Source organism: Daphnia magna, unplaced genomic scaffold, assembly GCF_020631705.1.
Source record: "Daphnia magna isolate NIES unplaced genomic scaffold, ASM2063170v1.1 Dm_contigs130, whole genome shotgun sequence".
Lineage (NCBI taxonomy): Eukaryota > Metazoa > Arthropoda > Branchiopoda > Diplostraca > Daphniidae > Daphnia > Daphnia magna.
In genome coordinates this window covers 43,194-68,344 of record NW_025533133.1, presented here as the reverse complement: position 1 = coordinate 68,344, position 25,151 = coordinate 43,194, and the positions used below count along the sequence as shown (strand labels likewise).

Genomic DNA, 25,151 nt, shown 5'->3' with positions numbered 1-25,151 from the left:
CTTAGTAATCAAGAATAAACAAACCGAAGCCTAAAAGGCCTTCTCTGTTACCTCTGTGATTAGATTTTTTAGGCTACGGAGCCAGTTTAAAAACAAGGAAAGTTCGTAGTGCGGCGTAGTCTTCAAGCGTCACTTGCTGTATAAGACCCCCGACATCGCATCCTGATAAGCATTGAAGAAAGAATTTCGTTGCACGACTACTTTGGCCAACAACAATATTCATTTAGGTACTGGTTAATTAAGTTTATGAGTTGAAATTAATTATTTTAAAGATTGGATTGGAGGGTTAGGTGCTTTTTGTTTTTTTATTGGGACACTCAAAAAATAATTTCATTTATTTATGTAGAATCTGTTTTTAATTATTTGCTTACTGATCCTAATTTTATGCTAAATTTTTTGGTTAAAAAATAATTTGTGCAAGTCAAGCGTATATAGAGGAGAGTGGGGGCAATTGAGACAGAGGGCAATTGAAACAAAAATTGTTTCTCTCGCCGTATAAGAGGAATTTTTTTGAAAAAATTAGGGTTAATAGAATGAGGGGGTTTACAAGTTTAGAAAAATTTACGAGTTTTTGTATTCAAAACTTTTTAAGATATCTCGAAAAAACTGTTTTTTGTTCTCCGTCTGTTAAATTTGCGTTTTCAATTTTTTTGTTTTTACCCCTAAAACGCTACGTTTTAGTAATAAAATTAGTTTCAGATGATTTGCAATTCATTTTTCTACAATTTAATGTCATTTAATTTTTCCCTGCACTCTTAAATAATTTTAAATAATTAAATAAACACTTTATTTATATTCCCTGTCTGCGAGTGGTTGCATTTTTTTTTTGCAAGTATTTGACGTAATTCATTTAAACAAATGTAAATCATCATGTTAACACAACTATAATACTTATATTCGCTGTTTGGGATTTATTTTAAAAAGCATGTTGCTTAATGGTTTTTTTTTTTATTTAATTATTTAAATATTTTAAACTAAATTACGATCTACTTTAAGCATATTTTAAAAATCTGTATATCGCATTGTACCTAATGGTAAAATTTGATCACACTAGCAGTTGTGGCTGCTAAGATATCGTGATTTTCATTTTATGTGGGTATGAAGAAGCTTCCTTATGGGAAAACCCACGTTGCAGTTGCGTCGACACACCGTTTCAATTGCCCTGCTACCATGGCAATTGAAACACTCGAAGTGACCTCAGTTTTTTACAATTTACTACTATTAAAATTAATCTTTTCTCATAAAAAAAAATATCGTTTAGTAGCTGAGATAATAGGCTACATTTCTATATAATTTTTATATAAAACTTTTTAGTTGTTTTTTTCAAGAAATACAAAAAACCAAAAAGTGTATCAATTGCCCCCACTCTCCCCTAAGCATATTTATTTTACGAATTAAATTTTCTCGTTTTGCCTAGATAAAAAAATTAATTGTTCAAATATAATTTAACCATGAGCGAGATACATATTTATATTATTTTATTTTCTTATATAACATTAATTATTATCTTTTGCATCAGTGGTGCTGCTATCAGCATTTCAAAGCGCCCTAATTCTATAGTAGGAGAGGGTGGGGCTGTCGGCCATTTTTTTATTTTCGTCTCCTATTTCTTTAGTTTTTCAAATTTCGATAACCCGACAAAACGTAAAATGAAGCTCAGATAATCAACTTTCTCATACAATTTTTTAATTTAATCTGCGTTTAAGAATTAATATCAAAATAAACATTTAAAATGTTACAACCATTTTTTTAACTGCCTCTATAATGAAGTAAGTTGGCAGCGGTAGTGGGGCAAGTATTCTCCTTGTATTTCAAATGGGTATTCTTGTCAAACATTGGCGTTGAAAAAAACAACTGAACATTATTTTTTAAAAAGTTCAAGAGTAATTTTTTTATCAGAAACTTAAGACATAAACACTAATCAACTTCAGTAAAAATTGTTTAAAACAAAGTAAATATGTTAATAAATGAATTTAGGCCCATTTCTCACTTTTTTTTCAAGTTTAATTTAGTTTTAACTGTATAGTAGTGTTCAGATTTCACATTAAGAGAATGTATTGCAATTAAAGTAACTTCTAATGCCACCAAATGGATGAATATGTCTGGGGGGGGGGGATTTGGGAACAATTGGGCAACAATCTAATCCGTTTTTCCACATTGTATTAGGGATTGAGTAGGGACACTCACAATTTATCAATCTTAACTTATCTAAATAGCAAGTTTTTGCATCACTTCGCAGGGCACTTGCATAGTTGGTTACCGACATATTTTTATAATAATAAAAACAAACAAAAAAAGAAAATAATGACACTAAACACTAATTGTTCGACTGTAACATTCAAATTTATTCACATTTCACACAATACAAAAATACAGTCATAGCAGATAAAATCTACCAACGACTGCTGCGTTGCCACGATGGCAACAAATGTCAAAAAAGATGTCGAGCAGCCCTATTGGCACTGTTTAGTCTTTCCTACACACGTTCTAACCATCTTTAAAGAAATTCATAATTAGCCAAAATCCTACTTACATTCACTAACGTTTTAACAGGCCATTTTATACTGCCCCGACATGCCCCATGTTGAATGGTATTAACTTGCCCCAACCCAGGGTGTAGACAAATAAAAAAATATATATATAAATATATATTAATAATTTATTAAAGATAAATGTATTGCAACTATTCAGTAGAGAAACAAATGTTCTATGACACCCATATTTTTATTAATTATTAGCGTATCACATAATTATATAATTGATAGCCTAAAGAACATAAGGAAAAAAATATTGTGGATTTGATGCAAAAAAATTCGTTATTAATTTATGACTTACCTATTTGCGATACCCCTACTTAGAAATCGTTATTAGGCCGTTCTTTATTATGTAGAAAACTACAAAATATACCCAAGTTCAGAGCAGAAACCGATCGCCGGTCGGGAATTTGTTTATTTTATGTTGGAAATGAGCCACACCCTGCTGCTAAAAATGCTGTTTTTTTGTTACCATGCGCTGCTTTTTTCCCAGACGAAGACAGATAAAACGCAGGACGAGGATGGGAACTGATGACGAAATGTTATTCAGTTATCTTAAGATAGGCGCTATATCAGCCTAAAAACTGCGCAAATGTCTGTCTATCTAAAGATGATATTTGGTCAGTATTCAATCGAATGGTGACTTTTCCATGTACAAATCAGCCGTTGTAAAGGTATCAATAAGATATGAGTGGCCTATCGAAAATGAAAATGGCGTGAAAATGTTCCTACATGTATTTAATGGCTATTTAGCTACCAAAAATGATACCTTAATTCCCATTTGCGGTCATTGACAACAGCGTCTGCTATTATAGCTTTGCGAAAGCATTAAAATTGTGCCGCTGAGAGCAGCACATTGAAAGACGTGACGTAACGGTACGATGACGTGACATTCGTTCTTACCATTACGACGCGTTGGCTGATATCAAGTTGGATTGATATTTACCAGAATACTCGTTTGTGCTTGTTGCCTATGGCAACCTTTATTGGTAGGCTGTTCAAAGGTCATAAATTTTCAGTTCTCATTGGTTTAGCATGTTTTTTGTTTGTTTGTTTTTGTTTTTTTGCTTTACGATGAAGCATGGATATCAAATTTTAATTTTCTAATTCTTTTTTTTTCTAACCAAGACGTATAGGTATAGGGCTGTTCGACATCTTTTTTCATATTTGTATCCATCGCGGCAACGCAGCAGTCGTTGGTAGATTTTATCTGCTACGACAGAATTGTGCTCTTTTCAGTAGAAAAGTAAAAGTTTATTTTTGTTTTTGCAGTCAACTTGCATAGTTGGTTACCGACATATTTTTATAATAAGAAAAACAAAAAAAAAAGAAAATAACGAATCTAAACACTAATTGTTCGACTGTAACATTCAAATTTATTCACATTTCGCACAATACAAAAATACAGTCATAGCAGATAATATCTACCAACGACTGCTGCGTTGCCGCGATGGCAACAAATGTCAAAAAAGATGTCGAACAGCCCTATTAGGCGCTATTGCGTGCAAAATATTTTGGTTATTGGTTATGGATCCATAATGTTTGTCTTTGTTACAAGTAGGTGGCATTAGAAGCCATGGAGATTGGGATTGGAGGACGGCGTATGGTGATCCAGCTGAATTGGAGCCGTCCGAAACTGCAAGACCAATTGCTTAAAAGCGCCTTGACATTGACGAAAATCGACGCTGATGCCGGACAAAATGTCACGCCGACTCATTCATTGGCTGTCTGTTTGCTTCAACACGGGCTGAACCGTTACAGCGACTTGCGTAGGCTGGGCGAGGCATGGCGTAGCACAAAATCTTGTGGGATCAACTGCGACGAAGGTGATTGGATCCGATTCTGCCAACATTTGGATAAAAAAAACCAGGAAGCTGAACTTGAGCTGAAGAATGAAAAAATAACTAAGAAAGCTTCAGAAGAAGTAACACCTCGATCATCAACTGTTAATTTACAGCGAATCATAAAAGGGGTAGTTGATACCCTCGACCAATTCCAATGGTTGGGATTGTTAAACACGTCAAGTCCGTTCCGGGTCGGTTGCATTGTCGGAGAAGAAAATGTAATTGATATAAGACCGAAAATCTACGATTCAGCCGAGTCTATTTGCAGGCATCAGTACGTATGGTACGATAGCGATTCACAAACGTTTCACGGTATCGCCAAATGGATGGACACATTTCAAGATCGACAGGCGTACCGTGTCGCTCTGTCTTGTCAAGTGGCTCAAAATCTCAAAGACTTTTGTTGCTGTTTGCTGAAAAAAGGCAATCCAGGTGATGATGAACTGGAAATGCGATCCATGGCCTATCTGAAAGAGCTGAACCAACAGCTGGACCGTAACATCGAGGATCACTTAGCGATGGTAGATCGATGGGATGAGGCCAGCGAGGAGAGCAGTAAGCTTAAGATCCTACTACACGAACTTCTCGATCCGAGTTTCGACGAGCACAGATTCGAAATCAACTTGGAACTGAGACAAGAATTCATCGAGAGCTTAGAAAAAGCTTACGGTGAGGTGCAGATTCTTCGACAAGAGGCCTATGAGAAGGCTCGACTTCAAGCCATTCAGAATAGGGAAGAGGATGAACGCAAGGAACGGCAGTTCAAGTTGGAAATTGAAACCGCTACCGTTGAAATCCAACGACTCGAACAGGAAATTGAAGTGGACGAACGATCGGCTCAACAGCAGTTCGGAGATCGGACGGAGCAGATTTAGAAGGCACGTTACCGCGACCTGTGGCAGACAGCCAGGTACAAAGTGCTGGAGACGAGCAACCGCAAGAAGCCGCTGAGATTCATCGGTGCCGCCCAGGTACTCATCATGCAAAAGCGTGAGCTGCTAAAGAGCAAGACCGAACAACTAGAATGGGATCGCTTCCGTTTGCTGCTGCACGGACTGCCTCCTCCGTTGGAGATCGCCAAACACGGTCGCAATCACAAACTATTCGCCATCGATACTGATGACACAGCCGACGCCCTGCTCACTGACGTCCTTGAGGAGTTGAAGCTTTTGGAATTGTTTGAGAAGCAGGGAGGAAATTCTCTGCTGTTGAAGTCGTACGCACGACAGAACTCGTCCAAGGTTTTGGCCGAAATACGACGCATCCTCGACAAGATGGTAACGGAGCCCATCAGCAGCATGTCAAATCAAACGTGGAGATTCAGCGGTTGCGCACTCCTCTTGAGTCACATTTACAACCAATGGAAGACAAAGAATTCGTCATCGTCCGAACATCGCTGTGAAGAGATCACAATTGAAGCTTCCCGTGTTATCTATATCGACATGGATTGGATGACGCCGGGATTGAGTTTGGCTCTGTCGTCGCCTCGAATCGAAGCCGTTGGAACGGGCATACCTCGTGTGATTGACTTATCGGGTGAAGACGCCAAACAGACAATTCCCGAAAAAGCCAACGATGGACGCGATGCTGGATTGAGTGGCGACGACGGAAAGCGCGGAGAGGCCGGTCAGAGTGCCGGTCATTTGTCTATTAACTGTGACACTTACCTCAGCATGCCGCTCGGCATGCGGCTCGTCATCCATGCCAGAGGCGGTAATGGTTCCAATGGACAGAACGGCGGCGACGGAAAACCCGGAATCAATGGTCAAAATGGAAGAGGCGGAGAGCTACAACCGAAAGAGAAAGTGAATCAAGATTTCGATTTTATACCGTTGAGATATCACTGGAACTTTCCGAATAGTGTCTATCAATATTATTCTGGTAAAATATACGACACTTGTCACTTGGTTCTCGGAGAGCCCGGAACACCAGGCAAGTCCGGCGGGAGCGCTGGAAGCGGCGGGTGCGGAGGACAGGGAGGATCTGCTGGCGAAGTTAAGGTGAAATGTGGCACGGGTGATGATCTAATCGACATAGCGCAAAACGAAAAAGGCAAAGATGGCACGGATGGCAAGCCTGGAACAAGCGCTAAAGGGGGCGAGGGAGGACGCAACGGCCTTGACTCGGCACGTGTTTTTGAAACAGATTCGGATTCGCTAGACCCCTGGTTCTGGGTGGCTGGCAAATGGCATGAGGCCAAAGGCAAATTGAAAATTGAACGCATAATGCGCAAAAGTAATCAAAGTGAACAAATTGGTTCGAGGATCATCGTTGTCGCTGAAGACAGCGGAAGAGCGACCGACGGAGAGCGAGGTGAAGACGGCCAAGACGCGGATCAGAGCCACCAGAAAAAATCAACACCCAAAAGGGCAATGGTAGAAGCGGGGGCATCCTGGAGAAGCGACGCTGCTGCCACCGCTTTAGCATCCTTGCGACTCCAGCAGAAAGAGGCGGCCATCCAGAAACTTGGCGCCGCCATTACCAACTCCAGCGAAGCGGCAAGGCGCGCCAGAGCCGCCGCCAAACAACAAGAGGCCAACGAGAAGAAACTGAAACAAATGAAAGAAGGTGAACAGCGGATGCGCAAGGCATTCCAACTGGCCAAGACGCAATCCACGTCCCAGCTGATGCGCACTACGCAGAGGACCCACACAATCGCCACACACCAGGCAGCTGGTGCAGGCGAAAGTTCAATCAGCCTTAAAGAAAATGACGAGTTCATTCCTAACACGGCCCACGTCCTAGCCAAAACACAACCAGCGACCCAGTCTGAGTGGGCCGCCATGAATGGTGTGGATGTCCTCGACGCTCTTATCGCCAAGTATTCAAAGATCTCGAATGAATCGTCGAGAACCTTGTCCATCCTGACGCAATCTATAGTCCTGCAAATCTACTTGCCAGAGCCAGCGGACCGCGGACTCGTTTGGTCCTCGATTGCGAAAATAACGCGACGCATAGATGGTCACCCGGACCATTTGATTCAATCGCTTCGATGTATTAGCCAGGACATTGATCTGATCCAAGAGCTTATATCAGCTAAAAGAGGCATTCTCCTCAAACCAATGAGCGACGTTATCCTGAAAGAGACAAACGACATGGCCCGGGACATCGTGACGACCGCTGAGAATGCACTCGACGTTTTAGGCGTATTGTACGCTTTTCGGCAGCTAAGCTGGAGCTACGAAGAGCTCCAAAAATTACTTGGGCCGCTGGAAGATAACGAGATGAGAAAAGGCTTTCGATCTTTGATGGGAAAGAGCAACAAAGGATCATCGGCACCTGACCCAGCCAAGAGCAAACTGATCCAGTTTGTGCGCGACAAATTGATCTATTCCGTTGCCGAAGTGATGACGACAGCGACATCGGTCAGAGGTGGGAATAAAGAGCATCCTGAGGAAACGATGATCCAATCACAAGTGCTAACGCTTAACGGTTTGTTGCAATGCTGCTCTCTTCACCTCACAACCCCTGACGGTGTGCCGGTGACAACGTTTTTCGATAAGCTGATGGAAAAACTGAAAAATATCTCTGGCAATGAGGGAAAAACCGGCGATGACGTCAACGTCGCCCTGACGGACTTTGCCTGTCGTCAAATTGGAATCGACAAAGTACGCGATTTGATGCCGATTTCAAACACCGCGTCCTCAGTTTCACCCGCCAATCAAATGGCTCTCAATGTGGATGATGAGCAGCGCTTGGAAAAGCTTCGTTTCCTTTTGAGTCACACGAAAGTCGATGTCGATGATCTGGACGCTATCCGTTCAGATGTCGAAAAAAGGAAAACCTTCCACAAAGAGCCGTACAAAACAATCTACCCGCTCGCCGAACAAGCGTTCATCAACTTTTACTGGACTCGCGAATGGGAAAGTTATTACGATTTCTTGAAGGAAATCAAAGAGAGCCAAAATCGTCCAAACAAAAGCCTGTCTGAAGTGCTGGACAAGGCGGAACTACACGGCCAGTTGAACGAGCTTCAGAAAGTGGTCGAACGATTGAAGGCGGCCCTAATGTGGACTCACAGTGGTAAATCTTACAAAGAGATGATGGAGGTATGCACTAAGCTCAAGGAAAAGCTCGACACATCCGGATGGAAGGGTAAATTCAGCGCAGCATGGGCAAAACTGAAACGATCTTCTGACGAGAAGGAAACACCCTGGGTAAAGTGCATAAATTGGGCTCGTGAGCAGGAGAGGAACATTGTCGGATTTTTTGAAGACTCGCACAAGGATTTGCAAGAGACTAATAGCAAAGATTTTATGTTATTCGTCTCCCGTTTACAGACAATTCGCCAACCAAGTAAATCGGACGAAGAATCGATGGTTCCACAATTTCGAAAGGCTTTGCATTATCTTGACCACAACAAACGGGTTCCTTTCACTGTTTCCGAAATGAAACTGTTCCATGAGGTGTTCAGTAAAACAAGGGAAGGCATTTTCAACGATGAAACGATCCTTCGTGACCAAGCCAAGTTGAAAAACGAGTACGTCGAAAGCTATGCAGATCACCATTTCCTCAGATGGATAGACAGCTACAAGAAAATTGCGCTAATTCAAGAAAAAATCAGCACACAGTGGGAGAGTTGTTCCACAGATTCCGATAAGGCGTCCCAACAAGCCAAAGTGGTGCGTCGGAAGAACATCTTGTTGAACCGCTACGCCGCACTCACGACGTTCTTCTTGTCGCCGCAAAAATGCCACGAAGAATGGCGTTCTTTGCAAGAATTGAAAGTGGACGAGTTAGATCAACAGCTTAGAACAAGAGTATCCAATACTTTTGGAAATCGCATCCAGCAAATGATTGGCGACGTCGAGGCGGCCCTCAATCAAATCAAGGAAGGAGATAATGTTCAGTCAGACGGTATTGCTGAAGATGGAGGAGGTAAATATATTCTCAATCAAGAATTGTGTGAACAATGACATTACTTAACGGAACGGTTCCTTCCTGAATCGAATAGCCTTTGGCGTTTCCTTATGAAATGTTGAAGCGGTTTTCTTTTCACAGTTAAGGTGGCATTTTCATTATAATTTGATATTACATCTATTACGTCAAAGAGATATTTGGTTTTGGAATTTTCAATTGCAAACTTATTCATGATTTTTATATTTGCCGTATTTTCAAACACTGTTACGGCCCTTTCGTGATAAAGATAGTATTTCGAAATGCCATGTTGCACAAACCAAGACATTTTCAAAATAATTTATCCTATTAATAATAAGTTTCTTCTTGCTTTCGTCATTGTCTATTGTCTAGGGGAAACGCTGTGCACTGAAACCAAGCGATGCTTATCCATTGTTGACACCTTGCTCACGTCATCGAATTGCCTTCTTGTTAAAAAAGAGCTCAGTTCCACGATTTCTACGATTCTTTCGGATGTCGAGCTGCTGTTCGAGTACCTCGTCGAATTGGACGACACGAACGCCGAGCGTATAACGCCATACCTAGAAAAATGGAGGACGTCTTTGGCGACCATGGAAGAAACTGGAAACTTATTGAAACTATCGGCTGACGTCCGACGAGGAGTGGACAATGTTTTGGACATAGCCAACTGGTCGACCACCAGCGACGACCGTCTACTTGAAACGCTCAACCGCCGCACTAAGCAAAATCGCGAAAACATGACAAATGCCCTACAACGTCAAAAAACCTTTATCGAACTTTTGACACGAGAACGGTTGGTGGATGACGTCTTGAGCGTCGTCAAGGCATCTGTCGGTTGCTTGGGAGAAGGTGAAGATTTAAATCCGTCCAGCCTTTGCTGTCACAAGAATCACAACTTACCACTGTTGATACAAAAGCAAGTGGACATTTGGAACGAATGTGCTCCGGCCGAGTTTCGTTCAAACGGAAAAGATGCTCTAGCTTTTCTAGATGCTTTGCTATCTTCCACGTCTGAGAAGCTGCTGAAAGCGCGAGCCTCCTTGGCCAGCGAACTCCTCGTTCATCATATTGACACTCCTGAGAACGTCGACGTACTGGAGCGATGGACCAAACGTATCAACAACTTTGTGGTAACATTCGGCACTAATATGGATTCGGACGAAGAAATGGCCAATCGTGTGATCGAACTTCAAGCTTCCTTGATCGCTCATTTTCACGTGTTCCAGACAAGAAATCTAAGCCTTTTCGCAGAGACCAATAAGCTGCATGCCAAAATTAACAGTAAAATAGTGACAGAGCAGCTAACCGTACTGGCTCGAGTGCTGGGCAAATCCAAAACTGAATCCAACTGTCTACTCGTCACAAGTCTTTGCCATTTCGTCAACATTCTTAGCAAATGTGCCACAACTAGCCAACGACTAATCGCGTCGGATTGCATCATTGAAATTATCAAACAGCTATTCCGCGACCCAAATGTCAAGAAGAATAATGTGAAAATGAAAACGATCCTCGATGTAGTGTATTTTTCTTCTGAGGGATTTACCTTCACCGAAAAGAGCTACTTGGAGCGTTTCATTCAAACAGAGTCTTGTTGCAAAGACAATAAGATGATCATGTGCTTGTTCAACAAAATCAGCGACACAAGAAAAGGAAAAGAAGGAAACATATCTTCAAGCGTTACCAACAGGTTGATTGAAGCCATTGACTTTCAAAGTCTTTTGACCCAGGAAGAACGAAAGTACCTCACCCTTTTGGCCAACGATGAGGTTGTGGAGACAGTGCTAAAACATCTACCACCGACAGCTTACTTGGACTGCTTGAAGGAACGTGCAACTAACCAAATCTATCAGAGACTCATTCTCCATTTTTACGGAGAGGAAGACGGCGACCTGACCGATCTGCTGAAGTCGTACAAAGCGGCGAAGAAGGCGGGCGATGGAGAGGAAGCGACAGAACAACAAGAAAACAGCCCGTCTGATTGCAAACTTCGGATAGTTAGCCAATTCCAGAAATCCTTCGGTAGGGCGTACTTCTTCGTGAAACGAGACGGCATTGAATTCGAATGGCTTGCGTGGTTGCAAGAGACGGTTCTCAAGTCATTGCAATCAATGCGTCGCGATTTGCTGACGCTCGCCAATGTAACGCAACTCATTTCTGCCTCTGCCGAATTCAAACTCGATGAGCTTTTTCAATCGACCGTAACCGCTCGACCCTATCAGTGGCTGGATAATCTGCTGGCGAACTCCATCTTGAAAGCCGTCGATAAACTCGATCCTGCAAAAACTGGCAATCAAGCCGAACGGAAGACTCAACGTCGCCATTTGACGTCGGATCTACACGAGTGTCTGAGATCACCGCAGCTACAAGGCCGAATCGTTCTGGAAGTCTTCCGTCGCAAATTGGAACAAGAGACCCGCCTAGTGGCAGCCATGGAGTCTGTCGACTTTTCTTACGCTGCCGGACTGGTGAGTGGCCTCAAGACTCTCACCAAAATCGACGACGTCGGCAGGTTTCAGGGTACTTCCCTCAAGCACTGGCCTAGGCTGATACGTCACTGCAAGCTAACGGAAATCTGGCCGTCTGGTCTGGCCAATCAGCTTGTAACGATATTGGATCATCGCTTGGGCCAAGACAAGGCGGACTGCTTCCTCCAGCGTTTCAAAACAAAATTTGGCAATGTTCAAAATGAATCGCTAAACCCAGAAGAAAATGATAGGCCGGCTGGCAAACTCATCATCCAGTTGGAAGGCATAGTCAAAAACTTGTCGAAATACCCATGGATCGTGGATTCGTTTTTCGCTTTGGTGCGGTCGCCAGATGTCGCCAACAGCGAAGATGAAGATTACCACTGGAAACACATCGAAAGTAGAGAATTAATCGAACAAGGAAGATCCAAAGCCTCGCAATCCAATCTAAGCGTGGCCGAACTGTTGAGATCGATGAGAGACGATCCCGAAAACGAGGCCGTCATAGGACAAATGACAAAACAGAATAGCTTCGTGCAAACAATCGATGATATTAAGCTGCGGGCTACGAGCGAGCCAAGAAGCCAATGGAGCCAGAAGGACATCGATAACTGGGTGACTAATATTAAAGAATGCAGAGCAGAGGTAGATCTTGTCGATTTCCTTTCGGTGGCCTTCCGGGCGATGGAGTTACAAATGAATTGCCAATTGCGCGACTCGCAGATGCTTGCCATTTTAATGTTCGTGACGCCGAGCGAGGAACAAAGACTGAAGCGCCGAATGGCGCAAATCTCCACGGGCGAGGGCAAAACGCTGATCACCACCTTGCTGGCCATCTATCACGTGCTTTCCAACTGGTCGAACGGGAGACGCCTCGTCGACGTCATCACCAGTTCACCGGTTCTAGCCGTGGACAACGTCGTCGAGATGAAGAGGTTCTACGAAGTTTTCGGCGTCGGCGTGCAGAACAACTGCGACGCAACCTGCTCCGATAACGAGGAGTTGCGCAGGAAGCGCTACAACACGGACGTCGTGTACGGTGACCTGTCCAGCTTCCAGCGCGACATCCTCTTGAAACGATTCTTCTCCGATCGTGACATCACCTGCAACCGGGAAGCTGGAGCCGTCGTCGTCGACGAGGTAGACAGCATGCTTTTGGATAAAGGTGAAAACATCTTGTACTTGTCGCACAAGATACCCGAAATGGACGACCTCGTTCAGGTCTTCGTCGAGATATGGCATACCGTCCACGATCCGTCGGTCGCTGCTGGAGACGAGAGAGCACAAGCCACTGTGTACGAGAGCGTAAAGGAATGCGTTGAGAACGGCGACATCCGCGTTCCCAAGTGCCTCGAATCCTTCGTCCTGCGCTACCTGCTGGTGTGGACGCGCAACGCGTTCCGAGCCAAGAAGGTGACCACCAAAGATTTGTACAAAGTGGACGACGTCGGCGACGGCCGTGGACAGCAGATCGTCATCATGGACAAGGAGACGGGCGTGGAACAAGTGCAAATGCAATGGTCGCACGGACTTCATCAGTTTCTTCAGTTGAAGCACGCTCTAAAATTGAGCCCCATCTCGCTGAAGGCCGTTTTCATGTCCAACGTGGGCTTCTTCGAGCAGCGCAAAAACGCCGCCCTGTACGGAATGACGGGCACACTTGGCTCCACCGCCGAGTGCAAACTGTTGGGTGACGTGTTCCGCGTCGATTTCTTCAAGATGCCTCGTTTCCGGCGTCGCTTTTGCCTAGAAGAGGATCACCTATTGTCTCCCACGAGGACCCAGTGGTTGGACAATTTAGTAGGCGCAACCAAAGCCCAGGTGGACGCGAAACGAGCCGTGCTGGTCGTATGCGAGAATATTGCCTCGGCAGAAGCCGCCTACAATAAGCTTTTGTTTGCGTATAAACAAGAGGATCAAAGTAAGAAAGGGACGGAGGCCACAATTCGCGTTAATATCAGCAAATACGTCAGTTCGTTCGACAAAGGATTCCAAAAGAAGCAACACGACTCCTCTCTGGCTCCCGGCGACATCATCGTGGCCACCAATCTGGCCGGCAGAGGAACCAATTTCAAGATCAACGAGCAACTCGCCAAGAATGGCGGGTTGCACGTCATCATAGGATACATGCCGGCCAACGCTCGTATCGAGGCGCAAATCGAGGGACGAGTGGCTAGAGCTGGTCAGCCTGGAAGTTTCCAGTTTGTCGTGTGGGACCCGACCGTCAGTGTGTCCAAGTCGGACGTCGCCTCGGAGCTTTGCGGCTTGAAAGTGAGGCGCGACGACCGAGAATGCCGTCGGCTGGAACAAATTCGCACTCGCGGTCTGCAGAAGATCTTCCTGGAAGAAGAACTGTTCAAGAAATTTCACGAGGAGATTTACAACGTGGCGAGGAAGATGTTGCGTCAAAATACCTCGCCGGACGGCGAATTGCAGTTGAAATTTTTGACCAACAACTGGGCGCTCTGGTTGGATGATAACGCCGATCACATCGACAATTTTCACGTACGCAAATCGGACACCGTCTACGCGAATTTCAAAACATTTCAAACGAAATGCCTCGCGTCGGCCGGTGCCTCAGCCGGTAGTTTTGCGCGATTCGCATCGACGCCATCTGAGCTGATGATTCTTGGCGATTTTTTTGAAAAGACGAAAGAAACTGAACATAAAGCGAATCATTGCTACAAAGAGGTTGTCAAGAAAGAGCCGGACGATTGCCCAGGTGCACTCATCCGTCAAGCGAAGCTGATTTTGCGCGAAGCGGGCAGCGGCAAGAAGATAATAGCGAAGCCACTGCTGATCAGGGCGAGAACTTTGATTGAAAACAAAATCGACCAGCTTTCCATTTGTAACGATTTGGTTAAGAAGACGTTGAAAACGCACGAAAAGTCCGGCAGTGTCATGATCAATGAGAATCGATTCGAGGAGCAGACAACCAATTTGATAAGCCTTTTACAGGTGCATTTGACTGCCATAGATGACATCTTGGGGCGGTCGGTTGTTGGCGCCCTGACCATGCATTTCCCGAAGGAAGAAGAAATGCAAGACATCTTAGCGCTAATAACAGACGAACTGAAACACAAAGAGCTTTGTAAGCCTTATCGCTTGTCCAAAAGCGTGTCGGTGAGGTCGATCGGTGTTGGCAAAGACATGAGCGACGATCACCAAACTGTTCTCTGGATGGACTACGGTACAACGTCACAACAGAGACGGATCCATTGGCCAACGGAGATGGCCCAGTACGAACGCGCCGTCGTTCAGCGCATTAACGAAAGAAGAGACGCTCTGCGGCAATCGTTCACCAAGTGCACGTTGACGGACGTGGTGGTCACCCAGAACCAGGTGTGGGAAGAGTTGGTCAAAGAAGGGTACGTAGTTCAGGAAAAGATCATCTACCAGGACGTTATCCGCTGGGCGCAATCGCATATTGAGGGTGATTCTGCCGTCAAGGCTTTCCTCGAACGATTGCCAACAGAATTGGACTGTTTGAAAACTGTTCTTGTGGATTGGCTCAAGCGTCACGACGAAGAACCCTTCGACCACGCCGTCACTCCGTTGAAGCTCGACAACATCACTTTGAAGTCACTCGAGAGCTTCCTGAAGGAGAGCCAAATCGTGATTCACATCAATCATAGGCAGGGCGTGCTCTCCAAAGAGATATCGTTCGATCCGAACCGAACGAGCTCGCCCGTTGTAGGCCTGTCGGAACAGTTGACGAAATTCGACCATTTAATAGCGATGTGGATACTACAAAGTTCATCGGAAGAACTTGGAGAAAGTGCATTTAAGAAGGTAGGCGAGACAGTGTCTCGGGAAGAGTTGCCGTGTCCGAAAGACTCGGAAGAAGGGGCCGAGAAAATCTGGAAATATCTGTTGAGCGAAGGAGTCATCAAAGAACCTAAAGTTGCCTTTAAGCCGGGACTGAACGCCAACAAGGAGGACATCGAAAGCCGGAGGAAAGAAATCACGGAAGTTGTTGAATCATTGGCCGGCGTTAAAGAGATTTGCTGGAAGCACCGACCGCCACCGAAACCGGTGACCGAGCATTCCGTTTACTACGATGTCCCAAGTTATTGGGCGGACAGCGCGTGGAATGCCGTTGGAAATGCGTTCAACTACGTCAATCCCTTCGGTGGCGAGAAATCGGACGATGCGAGCCAGGCTACCAATGTTGACGAATGGCTAACCGAGAAACAAAACAAACAACACCTGGAAGCCTACAAGAGGGACGTCGTTTCGGCTTTGTTCAGCAGCATAGGCCAGTTAAAGACCATTCCGATTGTGAACACTACGCTCAACCCGCTTTCCAACTATTTCGTGTCGGACACGTCGAGGACGTATCCAGCGGAGGAAATGCAAAGTTTAGCCGGCAAATCCTTTACAGGAGTCATCAAGTTAGAGGCGCACAAGACTTGGTGGGACTACTGGGACAGGCGAGCTTTCTACGTAGCCATGGCAGGCGTCGCCCAAATCGCGTTAGGGGTTGCCTTAGCCACAATGTCGGGCGGACTACTCGCAGTTGTCAGTAAAACTCTCATCGCTGAAGGAGTGAGTGACATTGGCTACGCAATCCAGGCTGGGCTGACGGGTACTTTCTCCTGGGGAGGTTACATGTCACACAAAAAATGGAGCCTGGCCATGTCGGTCGCCACAGCCGGGCTGGGTGCGTATTTGACAAAAGGAGCGGCAGCTGGCCGTCTGGCTGCAATGGGATTCCAGGGCAAAGTGGGTTTGGCCCTCTGCTGGGCAGCAACCAAGAGAGCGCTGGCCAAGTGTGGTCAAGCTGTGCTGTCTACGATGACTAGCATGGGCGTCGAGAGGCTGTTGTCCTGGCTAAAAAAATTCGTCATCGAAAACGTTTTGACGCACGTGAAATTCCTCATCAGCAAGGCTCTGTGGTTTATTTTCGACTCCCTAAGCAATGCCCTCGATCGGATCTGGGCGCTGCTGCAAAAGATGGGACGAAGCGTGGAGGATGTGAAACAAGTGATCGACGGCTACTTGGACAGAGGGAAATCCTCAGATCTTTACACGCTATGGGGACGTCGCATGGCTGGGCAGGCGACCTCGGTCGGAGGCGCCATAGGACGTTGTTTCTCCGAGTCGAAAGATGTCTTGGATGCGGAAGGCAATAATCAACTATTTGAAGAGGAGAAGGCCCAGGGACTTGACGTCTTAAAAAAATCTTTTAAATTTGTGGGCTACACCGAAAAGGCGATAAAGATTGTCAATTGGATCAAGAACGGCGCGGAGATCTTGGGCTTTATCACGTTCGCACCAGAATACGTCAAGAACGTGGAGAGCTCCCTGTCTGAGGAAGCGAGAAAACTAGAAGCTGGAGAACAGGAGAAGGAAGCGATGCAACAAGCTCACCAAAACCGAGAGTCGATCAACGAAGAAGAGAAAGAAGAAGACCAGCTAAATGCCGATGAATCGGCCGAAACGACTCATGCGACGTTCAGTGTAGCGTCGACAACCACAGCCGAATCCGAGACGAAAGTGTTCAACGAATACAAACAGAAGGTGAAAGAAAGAATGGAAGGCGACGTTGTCACCTACATGGTGGATAGTGTGACCAAGACATGGGTGCAACCCTGGCTGCAGAGCAAAATCGAGGGCCTCATCGTATCCGCAGGTCAGAATATGTTGGAGTGCATTGGCAGTATGTGGAAGGGATCGCAAGGTGATTCGAAAACGGCCGACAATCAAGCCGAAGAAAACGAGGCAGTGAACGAAGAAGAGGTGAAAAAAGCTGAAAGTGAAAAGAAAGCCGCCGCTGCCAAGAAGGAACTTGAAGACTCGCTCGGGGAAGGAAACAGCCAGAAAGAGACGGATGAAAATGGAAACACTGTCGTTCAACCAAAGGAATACAAAGATGTTGTCACCAGTATGGGTCAAGGCCAAGCCGCTGGTGTTCTGCAGATGCAGATGGTAGCGAATGCAACTAATTGCACGCTCGTAATAATTGACAAAACGGAAGAGAAGGATTTCAAAAGCGACGACGGCCAATTCAGCATAACTCCGGATGGAAAATCTGAGAAAACCATTCAACTCGTATACACGAAGAACGAAGATGGCACGAATCATGTTTCTCTCATTGGTCCCGATGGTAAAGAAATGCAACTTCCGCCTTCTATGAAGAATGCGGACGGGACGCCAGTCCCCCCGAACCGTTGCCTTTACGAGGCTGTCGCTGGTGCTCTGGGTAAGAATGTGGACGATCTCCTATCGCAGGTGAAGGAGAATGCACGCAACGATAAAATGTCGCAATACCTGTACGACCAGAAAGTAAACGAGGCCTTACCGCACATGCGAGTTGGTCGGAAACCCGAAGGTGAACGTGCTAATCTGTTCCTCCTTGTAGACGAAAAGGGGAACATTCGTCATGTTTTAACTAGTATAACAAAGAAAAATCTGAAAGGTGGCAGTGATGTTACTGGCGCTGCGAGAAAAGAACTAAATACTGTAAAAGAAGAAGAGAAAATAGAGGGAGAAACCCAATGTGGCCATTTGATAGCGTTTGTGCTCGGCGGCGGAGGTGGTAAAAAAGTGCAGAATGTGGTTATTATGGACAAAATTCTCAATCAAGGCGTGTACAAAAAATTAGAAATGGAGTTGGCAAACTTGTTGGAGGAAAATGATAACGCAAGAATTGACATAGATATCTCACTGAATGAGAGGATTGAGAACGGTAACTTTAAGAGTCCGTTAAATCTCAAGTTTTCCTGGCGTATGTCCATAAAAGATGATGATGGTCAAATGATAGTCAAATCTCACAGCAGTGTATTCTTCGTGAACAATGCCAATTCCCAGAAAGACAATGAAGAGAATTATCAAGAGAAGCCGCAGTACCGGGAGACACCTATTCATCGCGTCATTAATCCTGAAGAGAAAAAACCCACTGCGGAAATTGTCAATTTGGACATCCGTCCAAATGAACAAGTTCCGCAGTCGCGGACAGAGCCCGTCCAGGGCTTAAAGCTGGTTGCTCTGACAAATCCAAAACCCCGAATCAAGAAAACGAAGTAAGTAGAACTATTTGATTTCATCCAATATGTATTACGCATTTCTATGTAAGTGACGGCCAACATTATTAAGACCAGCATAGATAACTGTTTTTTTTTTTCTTCTATTTTTGTGACGGCAAAACAGCCAAAATAAGATTCTTGAACTGAAGAAAGAGGAAGATGTTAATCCAGTGAAGACACAAGCGCAGAACTGAAAGTGCAAGAACACGCCGGAGTACAAATTCCAGTGAAGTGAAGCAAAAACGAAATTATCTAATACAGGCAAGAAAATTACATCGATTTATATTATGGTTTTAAGGAAGACAAACCAAAGCAAAACAGCAGAAGTGAAAGACCTTGTGAAGAGAAGATTTTCAAACCGAAAGTGCAGTAACAGGTACAGCTTTAAAAATGTCGGCTTGTATTCAAGTTTGTGAGAAAAAAAAATGAAATAAGAAAAAACAAAAACCAAAAACAAACATGTGAAATGCATATCTAAGTTGATATCGATATTGCCTTGTTAAGAAAAGTAATAACATGGCATACATTTCATTTTCATTATTTGGGCAGTAGAATATGTTATTTGGTGTCGGGGGGTGTGAAATAATCATTCATTTACAAATGCTTAATAAAATTCATTTTATCTGTTGAACATTTAATAATAGACATGCAATCAAAGCTACTTTGGGGAAACTTAATCCTAGAAATGTTCCCTTATATGCTCCCTTATTAGTTAACAGATGTTTAAGCACACATTAAAAAAGCTTCAGCATAGTGCATTTACTTACATAATAGCCAAATGAATACTTTTGTTTTTTTGTTTTGTATACCAAAATAAAGATAAAATCATGAAATCAAGCTGTACACATTTATTTACCTGCAGGAGTTCTATTTCAAAAAAATAAATTTGGAATGAAATTCCCAACGACCATCTGATGGAAGAAAGAAAATTGCACTACCCAAGATAAAAAAATTAAAAAAAATCATCGCTCAGATTCGGTGACAGTATTTTGAACCGCGATGTATGGCCTTGGTCCTGCTAAACGACCCACGCATCAGTCTAGAAATCGCGTTGCAGAATAAAAACAATTATCCATAGCAAACAAAAAGCATTTGCAGTTGGAGGCGAATAGCATTTGGTAAACGGAACACAGGCACAATAATCCCAATATTGCCTACATTTCAATATGGTCTTCCAACAAACGCAAAACCACTATTTCTACTCACGTCCCCATTTCCACAAAGAAGCGATACTTTGCTATATTCATGTCACAAACACACACAAAATATTACAAACAAGTTTACTTCACATCCATAGTTACAGATGACAAAAAAGCCCTTCGGGAACCTCTCCAAGGAGCCGCTTCGCATTAGTAGCAGTAGTCATTTAATGAAAAATGTTGAAAAGCTTCGCGCCACAGAGAACCTTAGTGTATCATTTACCCAATAGATGGACTACATGCTCACATCTGTTTCTTTTCATTCAGTCTGCTCGAATTCTCGTAACATGGTTTAAAGACTTAACACGTCATTTGCTATTTTTCTGGTGATCAGCCGTTAACTCGTGATTTTTCATGTAAGTCGCCTTGACACCGGAAACGGTAATTCTAGTGGCCGCGGTAGAAAGTGACACGTTTTTTCATTCATTATTTCCTTATGAAGTTTTTTTAATGATTAAAATTGTGGGTCACCTTAGTTTAAAATATTGTCTAACAAACAACTCATCCTGTGGCACCTAAATACAGATGGTTGGTGTTCGGTGGCTTCAGAAAAATCAAGATCCTCTGTACAACTAGCTGAATGCATCCTTGAAATAATTGTTAATCATGGGAAAACCTTGATTCAAATCTATTATGTATCCACTTTTCAGCCAACGAAAGTGGGGAGATCCTGTGAGAGTCAAGGCTTCCTTTAGCTCACACTCAAAAGTTTGTTGATTTTTGTCTAAGGTTGTAAGTCTACATGTAATTATTTTATTTTTTTATATTTTAGCGGGTGGATGGACATGTAGTTCCAGAGTACAGACGGTTCAGTCTAGACCCACAGTTGACAAACTTTGAAACACTTTACAGCTTGATTTCAAGAGCATTTGACATCAAATCTGATTTTCTAATGCAATATCGCTTTGAAGATCCTAGTGGTCAAGAAATTTTTCTTCAACTGCTTTCAGATTGGGACTTGGAAGCTGCATTTGAAAGGTTTTTAGCTACCTTACATCGTACATATATATTTATTATATTTTTGCAAATTATTACTAGAGCTGCTGATCCATGTCTGTGTCTGAGAATTGACCCAATCCCTTTAGAGCATGTTGAGGAATGGGATCTTGTTAATACTCCATCCTCAGACTGTAAAATCATTCATCCGAAAGAAGGTCGCAGCGATTGTTCAATACAAACGAAGATCATGACCAAGGTATGACGAAATTCCACTCGTAAATTGGAAGTCTAAATCCTCTTAAGCCCCAGTTAATCTGTCTATTGTAATTGTTAGGTGGGGAAAACCATTAACCTTATGCAGCAAGCTTTAAACTTGAATGGTAGCTCGGGAGAATTTGCTCTGGGTGCAACGACTTCTCCCTTGACTGATACTGAATTTACCGATTTCCGTGATGGAGTAGGAACTCTGATCAAAGTAGATGAATGCAAACAACGAATTTTTCAGGGTGGCCTGGAACCTAGTCTCAGGTTGATAGATGAAATACTTTTCTCTTTGCAGAATCTTTTTCGCTAATGTGTTTTAATGGTCGTTGTTTCGTCTGTTAGACGCGTTGTATGGAAACATCTGTTAAATGTCTATCCAGACGGGCTAAACGGAAGTGAAAGGATGAAATACATGTGCAGGAAGTCTGAAGAGTATCAGCGTCTGAAAAGCGAATGGATGCTTTACTACAGGAACAAGAAGGTACTTGCACTGCGTTCTTGTAAACTTAATTTGTATCTAACTGATTTGGAAAAGATGTCGGAGGAATTGCAGCACGTTACTTCGATGGTTAGAAAAGATGTCCTTAGAACAGATCGACAACATCCGTTTTATAGTGGAGGAGACGACAACGCAAATGTTGAAAAACTATTTAACATTCTGACAACGTAAGATGTTCGATTTTAGCGTTCGTAGACCTAATTTTCACCATTTCAACTCCGTACAAAATTTTCAGCTATGCCATCATGCATCCAACAACTGGCTATTGCCAAGGAATGAGTGACAGTAAGCAACAACAAAAATTATTTGTTTTTGTGTATACTTGACACCCTTTAACGATAAATTATGATGTTACAGTGGCTAGTCCCATTCTCTTTGTCATGGACAATGAGGCACATTCGTATATTGCATTTACCGCCTTGATGGAACGACTGAAAGAGAATTTTTCCATTACTGGGACCACTATGACTTTAAAGTAAAAGGACAAATGAAAAGCTAATGAGACTATGGCGTTGGAAGTAACTTACGAAAATCATTTGTAGATTCGATCACTTGTGCTGTGCGATCGCCTATCATGACCCGGTTTTTTTCGCCTACCTCCAGCGACATAATGTAATATCTGCCAGTTGCCTTTTTCTTTTGTAATTTAACACGACTATTCCTTAACTTACAGGCCATCGATTTGCTGTTTTGCTATCGGTGGTTATTGCTAGAGATGAAACGTGAATTTGCTTTCGATGAAGCTCTGCGCATGTTAGAGGTAACCTGGAGCTCTTTACCCAAATCACCTCGTGAAGACGAACTCGGTAATAATAATTTTTGCTTAGAATTTCACGAGGTGCTTAATAAAATGTATCATTAATGTATAAGCTCTCTTTGAGCGAATGCCTGATTTAGCTCCGACGGCATCAGCTCCTATTCCTCTTCCTACGAGAATCAAAGAATCTCCTTACACAAAAGTCTGCAGCCTTCGTCGTCAAAGTTCTTCGCCGGCATCTTCCTTTTCATTTAACTCCAGTGATGGCCCAATCAGCCTACATTCCGCGCTGAAAAATAGTCGTGATAGTCAATCTGCATGTTCACCCAGCTGGGATCGAGGGAATATTGAGTTAGACGATGTCTTTATTCCTGCCAACGACAAAGTGAATTCAACTCAATTCGAACCTCTTGTCGTTCCTCATGATTTGAAATCCATAGACTATACAGAACCTCGCCGCGATCTTGCTCAGCCTAACGGTCGTGGACAGTTTGTCATTAACGAAGCAAACAATGGACAGCAGTGCCCATTGATGGCTACCGGTGATGATAGTGTATCGAGCGCCCTCTCGTCATTGATGAATGCGAAAGATCCTGAAGAAAAACGTGGTGATGTATCGAACGAGGGATTGTCTTGCTCGCTTGAAGATAGTGCCCTTGAGGATTTTGAAGTCGTCGGTTCTTGTGAAGAAGCCATTGAGGCGGCTGCAGCTACAACCATGATCACACCAAGCAATACGACTCACCCCAATTACGTGAGAAGGGGTGTCAGACCAAGTCTTCCTTCACCAGACGTGCTGGGATGTGGCAATCCCTTTCTCATATTTCTTTGTCTTACCGTCCTGCTTCAACATCGTGACTCTATCATCAACCGATCCTTGGACAGTAACGAAATGGCAATGCATTTCGATCGCCTCGTTCGTAAACACAATTTGGAGCGTGTGCTCAGCCAAGCGCGCACCCTGTACTACAGATATCTTGCCCATTTCAACTCGCAGAATAGTTGACCAGTCGATCTTACTAAGTAAAATTCCATCGACCATCGTCGCTGAAGTTTGTCTCATCCAGTTTAAAAAGCAGTGACTCGATCATTCTTTGATCGGAAGTAGCATTCCGTGTCCTTTATTGCCGTTTACATTCTTCCGTTTATATTTTTTTAAAAAGCCACTTGATTTAGTTTTTTTTTTCTCTTTTTTTTTGGCGCGGTATCGTTGTGGAAAATGTCAGTATTACTAGTCAGTGGCCTATTATTTTCATGCGTTTCTTGTGTCGCAATTTATTTAAAGGTAAAATTCGTACGTCTTGTGCCGTTGACGTCAGTGAGTTAGCGCCCTTAAGACATCAATCACAACTGTCAATGTCCACATCCGTCTCGAGGGGGTCCATGTTTCTTTCTCGTACTAAAGAACTTTGTCTTGAATGTCTTGATAATTTAATTCAGCGTTATTTATTTTAACAAAAATGAAAAATAAATGGTAACAGATTAAACTCATTATCTTAGATGCGATCATTTTCCATGAATCATGGGATTTCTTCAGAAGGTACTAAGACTTAACAAAACCAAGAAAATCGACGATGACTTCCAAAGGAGATCAACAAACATCAATCAACATTATTTGATCTAGTCGGGCTTAAAATAAAAATAACGCACGATATTGTTAAAACTAGATGGCGCTATTGTGCTTCTTCATAACTGTGTCAGTTTGTCATGCCATTGGCCAAACAACATTCAGAAAATGTGGTATATGTTCGCAACTTGTTAAGACTAGGGGCCCTCACTCCGTTCAGGAAGTTCCCGATAGGGTCCGGCCTGGTCGCCAATTCGTCATAGAATCTCGGAAACCGTTTGTCCTTACGGAAAACTGACAACGTATCCATGTAGGATGAAGACGAAGTGTGAAGTAATCATCCCCGCTTCACCCCGCCTTCCCATTTTTGTCAAAATCGGCCAAAAACGACATCTCTTGAAATTATCCAAAATCGCACGGCATAATCAAAATTGAACGCTGATTTTGAATTAGTCATTGGTTTTCTCATTATACCAGCCGTTTCAAAAATTAACGAAAACAGTGCTGTTAGCGCAACAACTTAATTTAGGCTTTTTAATGTTTAAATCAAAAAATATAAAACCAATAGAAAAATAAATCATCTCTTGAAATTCTCCAAAAATCAGACGGCATAATGGAAATTGAACGCTGATTTCAATTTAGTCATTGGTTTTCTCTTTAGACTAGCCGTTAAAAAAATTAACGAAAACAGTTCTGTTAGCGCATCAACTTCATTTTTGGGTTTTTAACATTTAAATGAAAAACTATAAGACCAATAAAAAAATAAACCTGATTTCCGTGATTTTCATTCAATTCTGAATCTAAATCATGTATTTTAAGCCAAATTTGAAATTTGGCCAAAAATGAAAAAGTGGGAAGGGTATAGCCTTTCCACTTTTGTCAAAATCGGCCAAAAATGACATCTCTTGATATTCTCCAAAAATCAGACGGCATAATCGAAATTGTAAGCTGATTTCGATTTAGTCATTGGTTTTCTCTTCAGACTAGCCGTTTAAAAAATTAACGAAAACAGTTCTGTTAGCGCACCAACTTAATTTATGGTTTTTAACATGTAAATTAAAACAAAGTAAATTAAAAACTATAAGACCAATAAAAAAATAAACCTGATTTCCGTGATTTTCATTCAATTCTGAAATCTAAATCATCTATTTTAACCAAATTTGAAATTTGGCCAAAA

General features: G+C 43.2%; 3 protein-coding genes across 7 annotated transcripts; all 3 read left to right on the top strand.

The window, feature by feature from the left end:
• LOC116929572 lies at positions 1–5,253 on the top strand. Of its 2 annotated transcripts, none has more exons than XM_045167022.1 (2): positions 1–227; positions 4,096–5,253. In XM_045167022.1, exon 2 carries the CDS (start codon positions 4,111–4,113, stop codon positions 5,251–5,253), a length of 1,143 nt encoding a protein of 380 aa, XP_045022957.1. In that variant the 5' UTR covers positions 1–227; positions 4,096–4,110. The 2 variants fall into 2 exon arrangements, with proteins under 2 accessions (XP_045022957.1, XP_032792722.2); XM_032936831.2 differs by having other exon boundaries at positions 4,093–5,253.
• A 105-nt stretch (positions 5,254–5,358) lies between these two features.
• LOC116934018 lies at positions 5,359–19,582 on the top strand. 3 transcript variants are annotated; one of them, XM_045167018.1, is made up of 4 exons: positions 5,359–9,256; positions 9,629–18,746; positions 18,874–18,980; positions 19,048–19,582. In XM_045167018.1, the coding sequence occupies exons 1-3, from the start codon at positions 5,359–5,361 to the stop codon at positions 18,941–18,943; spliced, it is 13,086 nt and encodes a 4,361-aa protein (XP_045022953.1). In that variant the 3' UTR covers positions 18,944–18,980; positions 19,048–19,582. The 3 variants fall into 3 exon arrangements, with proteins under 3 accessions (XP_045022953.1, XP_045022952.1, XP_045022954.1); XM_045167017.1 differs by having other exon boundaries at positions 18,874–19,582; XM_045167019.1 differs by lacking the exons at positions 18,874–18,980; positions 19,048–19,582 and having other exon boundaries at positions 9,629–17,598; positions 17,810–18,005.
• A 580-nt stretch (positions 19,583–20,162) lies between these two features.
• LOC123466275 (TBC1 domain family member 25-like) lies at positions 20,163–23,898 on the top strand. Of its 2 annotated transcripts, none has more exons than XM_045167020.1 (12): positions 20,163–20,304; positions 20,474–20,656; positions 20,721–20,926; positions 20,987–21,143; positions 21,222–21,415; positions 21,494–21,632; positions 21,687–21,817; positions 21,886–21,935; positions 22,008–22,125; positions 22,193–22,262; positions 22,324–22,456; positions 22,521–23,898. In XM_045167020.1, the coding sequence occupies exons 2-12, from the start codon at positions 20,582–20,584 to the stop codon at positions 23,411–23,413; spliced, it is 2,166 nt and encodes a 721-aa protein (XP_045022955.1). In that variant the 5' UTR covers positions 20,163–20,304; positions 20,474–20,581; the 3' UTR covers positions 23,414–23,898. The 2 variants fall into 2 exon arrangements, with proteins under 2 accessions (XP_045022955.1, XP_045022956.1); XM_045167021.1 differs by having other exon boundaries at positions 20,190–20,329.
• The last annotated feature ends 1,253 nt before the right edge of the window (positions 23,899–25,151 follow it).